At 40.2% G+C, this 10,450-nt stretch overlaps 2 protein-coding genes across 2 annotated transcripts; both read right to left on the bottom strand.

Moving 5' to 3' along the window:
* Positions 1-360: 360 nt before the first annotated feature.
* LOC124265470 (sodium- and chloride-dependent glycine transporter 2-like) lies at positions 361-5,209 on the bottom strand. Its single transcript, XM_046700269.1, has 5 exons — positions 5,134-5,209; positions 4,283-4,382; positions 4,055-4,155; positions 3,482-3,655; positions 361-705 (listed from the first exon to the last, which is right to left on the bottom strand). Exons 1-5 carry the CDS (start codon positions 5,194-5,196, stop codon positions 571-573), a joined length of 573 nt encoding a protein of 190 aa, XP_046556225.1. The 5' UTR covers positions 5,197-5,209; the 3' UTR covers positions 361-570.
* A 795-nt stretch (positions 5,210-6,004) lies between these two features.
* LOC124265529 (sodium- and chloride-dependent creatine transporter 1-like) lies at positions 6,005-9,948 on the bottom strand. The gene is made up of 6 exons (XM_046700319.1): positions 9,707-9,948; positions 8,693-8,825; positions 8,415-8,549; positions 7,421-7,524; positions 6,916-7,040; positions 6,005-6,123 (listed from the first exon to the last, which is right to left on the bottom strand). Exons 1-6 carry the CDS (start codon positions 9,946-9,948, stop codon positions 6,005-6,007), a joined length of 858 nt encoding a protein of 285 aa, XP_046556275.1.
* Between the last annotated feature and the right edge of the window lie 502 nt (positions 9,949-10,450).

The following is a 10,450-nucleotide window of genomic DNA, read 5'->3' as shown; positions in this document are numbered from 1 at the left end:
ATCACTGGACACCGGGAATGGGCTCCACACATTGTACGCATGAAAGGAATCGAACCTGCGTCTTTGGCGAGACGAGCGAACGCTTTAATTACAAGGCTAACCCACCACCCCTATATAGCACTACACATACATGTTCATAATATGCTTTATTTAATACACACTGCTATTTGAGGTTTGTGACAGATGCAATCTGAAGAAGAATGTGGAGACTGTTTATACGGATGTTATCATTGTTAAAGGAACAGGTCCCTTGCAGAAATGTAGGGTATCTTGTTGACAACTGTTCTTCAACACCAGAACAAATGTACCTTGCGTCACATTCGGTCAATGAGGTTGATTTTATTCAGTTTTTATATGACACTTGTTTATATCTTTTATGGTGGGTACGCAAAAGCAGATATCCAACGTCTGGGCTGCCGGGTGAATCAGTGAGAGTGATCTGGGAAGTTAGGTGAACAACATGAAGCACAGTAACATTTCACTGGCTCATGAATGTAGTTTTCAACAGTGTTTGTATGAATCTAGATTAACCTGGGGCTTCTCTATATAGCTTAGATAGTTTATGTTGTTTCACAGCTTGAACATATCCACAATATTGGATTTGAAGGTTGGTCTTCGTGCCAGGTGTTGCATCCTGTACTCCTCCCTGTATCTGACATCGGCAGGGAGCCAGTCATCAGCAGGACTCAAGGCAAGATTCACACTCTGAAAACGGAATGAAATCACTCGCATTAAACATGAAAGAGTCCTTTCATCGTCACATACTCGGCATAATAAGCTAAAGTACAAGGGTCAGAGGTTCCGAGAACTACTCTAACGGGAGGGAATAAGCCAATTTCTGCCAACACCTATGCCGTATCTACCCGAGCCCTGCGCTGCTCTTGGAGGGTCGTGCGTCGTCAGATATACCATGACTAACCAAAGTGTGCACCAGATCGATCAATGACTACACCCCAGTGGCAATTAGTTAGACCATTGGATCAAAATCATTTCTTCCAGACTCTAAGAGAACAGCTTCATATTTACTGCTGAGGCCACGGCTATCAAACCAGCATGGGTATATTTTTAGAAACACAATTCATGTAGCTACTTCATCATTTTCTCTGGCTTACCTACAGACACTTAAAGTCGAATCATCCTCAAATTCTTGATGTATTAGACTCATGCAATATTCTTATCACTAGACGATAAGATGTTGTTTTGATTTAGTTACCTGGTCATTTTAGTCTGACAATTAGTACAAGAGCCGATGCAAAACAAATGGGACACACAAATCGGTAAACATGTCCGTCATTAATTGAAACCTAAATCAGTTTAGACCTACTCAGCGAGTCAATCTAGGTTATAATGCGATGATGCCGGATTGGCCATGCGCGTTTTATACATGAATATTTATTAAAGAGTTTAAATTTAACGTCACATCGGCAATCTTGCAGCCATATCGTGATGAGGATTTGAATAATAAATAAAGTCGCAATAAATAAAGTCAAATTATAAAACTGTCAACGAAGCACAGTAAAATAGCTAGAGGATCACATATATTAAATCAGTACGAAAAACTAAAACTTTTAACTATAGAAGACAATACAATATAAAAACAGACTATACATTGCCAACAACTGAAGGTAGATCACCATACTAGGGACCTTGGTATTACAGAGTGAATATCCTTATCACAGTCATGCACATTTACTTGCTTGTGTAGGGATATATATTATCATTCATCTACTTTGAAGGATATTTTTTAGTAATGTTAATGTTCACATTTATATCTTGATTTTTATAAGAAAACGAATTGTACCATAAATTTGAAATATTTGAATTTTGTTAGAAATTATTGTGACGTTATCAAGAAGTAAGATTAGTGACGGTGGTTTAGCAGTACTGTATAAAGGTTGCCCCCTGGCAGTGGTTCACGAGTCCATCTGAATCAAGGTTTCTGACATCAACTTGTGTTGTAATGTCTAGATAATATTGGTTAAGATTGCACACAACCACTGGTAAACAAAGTGAAGAGGCTAATCCTGCTGGGAACCATGCAGGAAGCAGGCACCGCAAATCCCATTGATCTCCAGGAATATATGACGTTCTAGCTTTGGTTTCTAGTGATCTATAGCCAAGCTGTTACACTAATTAGTGTGCTGAAAACATTATCTTTATTTCAACATTGATATATTTGGGGTTTTATACCTAAAACTGTGATATCTACCTCACTGTTTTTTTGCAGAAAAAATAAAAATGTTTTCATCATCATAAGGCTGTAATATTGTAAGTCCCAAAACATTCAAAGTAAATTTAAACTCTCCACTTTTTTAATCGTAGAATATGTGTACTTTTAATGTATGGCTAGATTTGTTTAAATTGCTAACAGCTGACGGGATGATGTAAATCCAGCTAGGGCCCATGCAGGAAGCAAATGTATAAGTTCCCATGGTCCCTAGTATGGTGATCTACCTTCAGTTGTTGGCAATCTATATCCTTTTTTTATACTGTAATGTCATTTATAGTTAAAATATTTTAGATTCAATAACTAGTCTTAAACTTATTCCTGTGATAATGTAGTTGTTTTGCTGTTTTTTGCAGACAGGTAAGTATATTATAAAAGTTTGTCTTTATTCATTTATAACTTTTTTAGTCACGATATGGCTGAAATACTGCCGTGTGACATCAAATTTTAACTCACTCACGAACTAAGCACGTGTGTGTCTCATATCGTGAGCATAGTTAAGTGTAGAGATATTTCAAGCAGAGTATTAACCACTTGACCATACTGAATGGAGAGTTTACGTTTGTCGCTGTCTGTTAAACACGGCCAGTAAGCTCTTGCTGTCCTATTGTCCAGGTATTACGGATAGCTTTTGACAGGTCTGGGGCGTTATTCAGTGATTCTGTAAGAACAGCCCCATCAACCTTTCCTCCCATGCAATGCTGAATGTGTTGCATTTGGTCGTCATCATCAAGATACGCCTCTGGCCAAACTAAATCGATAACATATGTACCTTCAAGAAATATGTACTAACATTTTGCAGCTTTTATATCTTGCTGTTGCCATATTTTGCAAGTAATGAGAGAAACAGACCCGTCTCCAAAGCAATACGAAGTCTCTCTTAAAACTGATCCATGAATCGATTGTTCAATTCCGACTTTACAATGAATATGCATATGAATCATTATCAAATAAAGATGATTCATCAGGGAATATTGTCGCTGCCATTAAGCTTATATATACATGAATCTTTGAACCGGGTGGTGATCAACGGTTGCATAATGTTTCGAGACATAGAACTAAATTTCATATACACTAACAACGTTGTGCATATAAGACTAGGATGAATTTTAACCCTGGTTACATCAGCAAAAACACAAGAACGCGGGATCAAGAAACACTCTAGTTCCGTCCTTGGTTTTGTAGCTCTGACGTAATGGACCAGGCGATGTCCAATTGTCCATTAAGTCCAGATAACACAAGGACATGTATTACCTTCTTCAGGGAATTTGTCGTCATGTGCTTCCTAACAGTCATGACCATGTAGACGGGTATCGGTAGAAGGGGCAGCACTGCAATAATCCAGCCGATTGTAGAGGCGTAGCTAGGAAACACGTACTTGCCGTAGGTTGGTGGTTGGTAGCGGAGAAGTGTCAGGATGAATGTGATCTGACAGAACAACATCGATGACATATTGGGACTATGTACATCTTTAACTGTGGTTGATGGTTTTTAATATTTGCAACATCATTTAACATTATTTATATGCATTGCTGGAGTTCCATCATGTCATGAAATGAATTATTGGTACTTCTCGATTTTCACAATTTCCCTGAATCAATAGCACGCACAAGGCAGTAGTATCAAGACTGAGAACTGACGAATAATGATCTTTAAGCCTGGAGTACATACTGTCAGATGATCTTGAAACGTCCACTCTCCACAGCGAACACCCATTATCTAATGCCTATATGGTCACTGTGTAAGAAGCCTGTTTTCGGTGTCCATCACTAATATTACTGGAATATTGCATTAATATGTAGGAGGCCTAAACCAATTATCACTCACTGTTAAGACTGCTGGTGTCACAAATACCAGGAGAACCTTGATGAGAGGTGATAGTCGTTTTCCATACATCATCTCCACGTCGTTGGTCATGCGTCTAATTCCTGGTATAAATAAGTAAGAAGTTTAGTTTGAAGTATTTTCTCCTAATATATCACGTCAAGATAATTGCATTTTCTTGTCTTGTTTGTCTGGGAACAGTATCGCTAGTATCGTGTGGTATATACGAACCATATATGCACCCCACGGCAACACACTCCATTGTACAGAACACCAAGGGAGCAAGAGAGGCTTCATACCAGTCCAGCAGCTGGAACATGTACGGCCCTCCCTGAAATATAGTTAAACCTGTATGGTCCCTAGCGGTCCTTGGTATACATGTAGCATCATTAACAGTGTTCTCCTGTTAGTCATCTTATCCGGTGCGACCAACTTTACAATATCACAGCTACATCATGGTGGTCAGTAAATAAGCAAGTCTTGACTAGACAAGTGATTGATGTCATGAGCATTGATCTCCGCGACTGTGGTTCGACGGCAGTCAAGCAAAGCACCCACATGGTCTATCGGATCCATTTAACGTCGTCTTGTGACGACGATACTGTTATTATTACTGCAACCTCTGTGCTTCTGCTTCATCTACCACCACAACCGCAGATGCTACTGCTTCTTCTGCTATTAAAACTTCCCTTTGTGGTACTCAAACAAATTACACTGATTAACATCAACATCCGGCCCACACTGTTCATCGACATCTATTCTGCTACTCCGCCTGGATATTCTCCCATTAAACGCTTGTTGGTTTGTTGTTTTATGCCGCACTCAGCAACATTCCAACTATGTGGTGACGGTCTGTAAATATTCGAGTCTGGACCAGACAATACAGTGATCAACTGCATGAGCATTGATCTGCGCAATTGGGAACCGATGACATGTGTCAACCAAGCCAGCGAGCCTGACCACCCGATCCCGTTCGTCGCCTCTTACGACAAGCATGGGTTGCAGAAGATCTTCACGGGTTATTCTTCCATCAAGAAGGTCCTGTGTATCATATATTGCGTTATTCATCATTGTGTAATCACCTGTGTGCAGAAGACGATTCCAAGAAAAAATAACGTAAGGCAGAATCCTGCTGTTACAAGCATCCTCCTCTTCCCCAAGCGTTCTGGATACTGGTCAACGAACGCAGTAACAACCACTTCAATACCCATGAACTACAAGGAAAAAAAGGTGGTGTGGTGTTACAGTGGAAAGGGAACTCATTCGTTTTATGTGTTTACCTAAATTGCTTTACTGTAGATTTGACACGCATTGAAAACATTATTAAATTAGAAGCATGTATCCAAATTCAAGCTGGCAATATTTTATATATGATCTGTGGCCCACCCTTTGTTGGTTGGATATTTAACGTCACGCTCAGCTATATTCCAGCTGTAGTGTTAGTGTTGATCGGCTAGTGGTCCGTAAATATATGACAGCAGTCTACAAATACTCGATTCGATATCAGACAAGTGATTCATATTATGCTCATTCATCTCCGCAATCGGGATGAGTGAGTGAATGTAGTTTTATTCCAGCTATATGGCGGCGGTCTGTAAATAATCGAGTATGGACCAGACAATACAGTGATCAACTGCATGAGCATTGATCTGCGCAATTGGAACCGATGACATGTGTCAACCAAGCCAGAGAGCCTGTTAGTCGCCTCTTACGACAAGCATTGGTTACTGAAGGCCAATTCTAACCCGGACCTTCACGGGTTCGGGATACGATGACATACATAGACGATGTCAGCAGGCCTGACCAGCCGATCATGTCATGTCTACTTATACCAGTCACAGATGTTGCCGAAGACCAACTGTAGCCCTGATATTCGCCGGTCCTATGGCCTGTGAATTATACACTATACTATATACATACACATTTATCTACACACCCGTTCCTGTTATTCTTTCATACCTCAGAATCTAAGCCAACCATCAACAACATCAGAAAGAACAGGAATGACCACAGCTGAGGGACCGGAAGTTGGGCTAGCGCGTCCGGATAGGTTACAAATCCCAAACCTGGACCTTGAGCACAAATATAGTCATTCATAGAAAATATTACTAACCAAGGATATGACACATACAGTTAGATGGTAGGTTTGTTGGTTAACGCCGTACTCAGCACTATTCCAGCAATATGGCGGCGGTCTGTAAATAATCGAGTCTGGACCAGACAATCCAGTGATCAACAGCATGAGCATCAATCTACGCAATTGGGATAAGTAGTTAGTGCCAAGTCGCATATATATGCATATATAAGTTTATTACATTCTGTTTGCAAAGCAGTTGTGTCGGAACTCTCAGTAAGGCTATGGTGCTTAACTCTGCCTGACAATTGATTTTTTAACCTTTCCAATTAGAGTAAATGTTTCACAAAGTTTACTGAATGAAAAAATAAGAATCATACAAGGCATATTTAGGTTGTTAAAGTTCTCAATTCTTGTCTCTACGACATGCAGATATGTTCCACAAACATGTATAACTCCATATTATAGTGGCAATGGTGGGGAGACACAATGAGTTGGAGGAAAGACCTACTTTGACTTTCGATAACATTGAGGTCTTCAAATATATGCTTACTTGCTCTGTTCCAGAATTGAGAAAAATCAGGAATTTATCGGATTGTTGGCAGAAACAAGACATGAATGTATTAAGACGTTGATAGGTTTTTTTCTCAATTTATTGTTGATATAGCGATCTTTCATCAGGAGTAAAGATATTCACGCTTACATTGGACGTAAAAGGTAAAGCAGTGAAGATTTTATGGATGGATCAATATGAACTTGCCGCACAACCCGCAGCTCCTGACTCGCCTACCTGTCGAAACTACCTTCGCAATGGGGACACCTGTTTTATGTGCCATCACTCCAAGAACAGCGAACGTCACCAGGCCACAAAAGATGCTGGTTCCCTCCGATACCATGGTCAGTATGAGGCAGTCTCTGTAAAATTATATTTTCCAGTGAGCAATGTCAAACCTTGATAAGATACCATTGCTGGAGAATCGTCTTGAATTTCGTGATAACGATATGGACAATAAATAATGTCACATTTTATATATACGACAAATATTTAAAGGGTTCTAGATTAAGTCAAGTATATGCCTTCGATATGCTTCACGTCTGTGGGGGGCGGTGGAGTAGCCTAGTAGTTAAAGCGTTAGCTTGTCACGTCAAAGACCCGGGTTCGATTCCCCACATGGGTACAATGTGTGAAGCCCATTTCTGGTGTCTTCCGCCGTGATATTGCTAGAATATTGCTAAAAGCGTTGTAAAACCATACTCACTCACCTATGTGCTCACTAATCAAGGAGGCTACTAACCTGAGACAAGGTTCGTGGAATTTCTTGTAGCTTGCCGCTGTGCCTATCATTCCCCAGCCAGGACCTAGTGAATAAAACACCTGTAAAGACGCTTCCAGCCATACCTGAAATGAGTGAGTTAAAATGTTACATCGCACCAGTAATATTACAGCCATATCGGGCAGAGAACAACATGTGTTATCCAGTATATGTCTATAAAGGACAATAAAACAGTAAGGTAGGCATCACAATTGTAGGGATAAAACCATCTATATCGATATTAAAACATAGAGCATGTTTCAACACATTATTTAGTATAGATTAAAACTAGCGTGTAGGCCACTAGCAATAAAGCTAGAAATTGAAACATGTTTCGTTTTTAAGTAGTGTGATTTAAATCTAGTTCGTTATATACTTTACATGATTATCAGAACAGTGAAGTATATATGTGGTGTTCACAGACACAATGGAATATAAGACAAATCAGTGCCAGAAAGTATCATGCGGAAAATGTACAATCCGCATGTTCGTCTGCAATATCATCTACACAACTTTGACGGTGTTTGAAATATTCTGTGCGTGGAATCATCAGTGACGCACTGTATGTCAAGCTGTGTAACGCACCTGTATGTCAAGAAGTAACGCACCTGTATGTCAAGTAGTAACGCACCTGTATGTCAAGTAGTAACCCACCTGTATGTCAAGTAGTAACGCACCTGTATGTCAAGTAGTGACTCACCTGTATGTCAAGTAGTAACCCACCTGTATGTCAAGTAGTAACGCATCTGTATGTCAAATAGTAAAGCACCTGTATGTCAAGTAGTAACCCACCTGTATGTCAAGTAGTAACGCATATGTATGTCAAGTAGTAACGCACCGATATGTCAAGTAGTAACGCACCTGTATGTCAAGTAGTAACGCACCTGTATGTCAAGTAGTGACGCACCTGTATGTCAAGTAGTAATGCACCCGTATGTCAAGTAGTAACGCAACCGTATGTCAAGTAGTAACGCACCTGTATGTCAAGTAGTTGTTTGAAGTCGGGGACGAGGAAGTATAGAAGGCCGTCTGTGGCTCCAGGCTTTAGCAATGTCGTGATGAAGATGGACAGCAGCAGGATGTACGGAAGCAGCGCAGTCACATACACAACCTAGTTTCAAAGAGAATACTTCACAGCGTATCCTTTTTCAAAACAATAACCATATGTCTGTAAATATACATAGGGTATATATCTTTCTAGCTGATCATATTGTCCCCAGATGAGAGGAGTCCTAGATTTCTGCGATGTCTTACCTTGCCCGCGGACCTAATTCCATTAATCAGACACAGAAACATGAGCACATATGATGCAAAGAGGCACCCAACTGTGTGCCACTGTACAGACCCCACGTCATCCAACCCGGTCGAGATACTCAGTACATTGTACCTGTAAATAGAAAGGCTCTGCCATAGGACAACGAAACTGCAATTCTGCCTGGCCTTAATCAGCACAGAACCGACTCAATAGGAATTAACAAAACCAGCATGATGGTATAGATAAAATATATTAACAACAGCAATGGATAATTCGATCCCCAGCTGGATGAAGCCAGGTGAGATGGAACAAAATATATCTAATAAAATAAATTACCGATTATATCTTAAGTACATTGAATTTCTAATGCCCCTGGGATCACATTGTCAGCGATGTGCGCTGTCATTGGTGCTCATTTGTCACTCATCAGGCATATACAATTGATTTTGATTATAGATGACATGCAAATGTAATAAATATTAAATGGGACGTTAAACTGGTTGAGTTCTAGTATACAAATGAATATCTGGATGACATTATAAACAGTAATTAAAATGGCATTTTGGTTAGATCGTTTGGAAGGTTCTGAGAAGGATTCCGTTGGTTGTATTGCTTGTTATTATTTTTCATCATAATGTCTACACATAATATCCCTCACAATAAGGTCCACACACTTGTAACGTGTATGTTTGGCCTCTTGGATCTGGGATAACAGAACAATGCAGAACAATTCTTGTTCGACGTTAGGTGTGTTCACAATTACTGTCTTACATCCATTTACACGACGTTTAGCAGGAATGGTGTATACCCTTTCAGTTAGAAACATGTCATCAATAGAGCATACCCAGTGATGTCAGTGTCGTCATAAATATACTATATATAATTGAGAGTGGAGTGGCTCAAATACAGTATGCAGGTCTGGAGAGTGTTTTTAAGAGTGTACAATGCACAATTCTCATTTAGGCACAGGATCGCTCAGTCAACAAAATACGTAGTGGTTGTTACTGTCTTACTGCCAAAATTCCTCAGACGCCGAGTGAGCGAGCGTGACATTTTCCCAACGCTGTGCGACAGGGACGGTTATGTTAACAGTCGGGGAAATGCCGTTGTTGCTGCTGTGGGTGACGTTCCTCAAGTCTTCTACACACAGGTCGGTGTTCCAGTCATTGCCACAAGTTGTCCAGGGCAGGACGCTCGAGCAGGACTTGACCATGTAGTAGATGGGCCAGGCCAGATACAGGTTGTAATAAGGCATGTAGAGGAATGTAAGTACTACACAACCAGTGCCAATCCCTGTGGAAGACAAGGAGACTTCCTCACTTTCATAACTCACAAATGTATTCTTATTGATTTGAATGCAATGGTACAAAGATACTACTTCAAAACATTTAGTGTTCCTGAACAATTTGGTTGAAAGTATAAACATCCAACTTTGTTCCCAACCTGTATTTTACAAAGCATCCGTTGGGCTTTGAATAAGAAACATCAAAGCGCGAAAACCTTTCCCTGATCAAAGGACTTCTATGCTCGGCGTCACCTGTACGATTCCGACTGTATCAAGAGTATTTGATGATCAGTTGATCAAAGGTGGAATAAAGTTAAAGGAACACCCTTGCAAGGTGTCTATTTCTAAAATATCTACATGCTGAGTCCAAAGCTGATGTAGTCTCTGCGGGAGAACCAGAGAGTGAGTGAGTGAGTGAGTGGAGTGAGTGAGTGAGTGAGTGGGGTATGTGAGTGCGTGCGTGAGTCTAGTT

Source organism: Haliotis rubra, unplaced genomic scaffold, assembly GCF_003918875.1.
Source record: "Haliotis rubra isolate DU_JTF1 unplaced genomic scaffold, ASM391887v1 Scf1213, whole genome shotgun sequence".
Classification (NCBI taxonomy): Eukaryota; Metazoa; Mollusca; class Gastropoda; order Lepetellida; family Haliotidae; genus Haliotis; species Haliotis rubra.
This window is presented reverse-complemented; position numbering and strand designations above follow the sequence as displayed.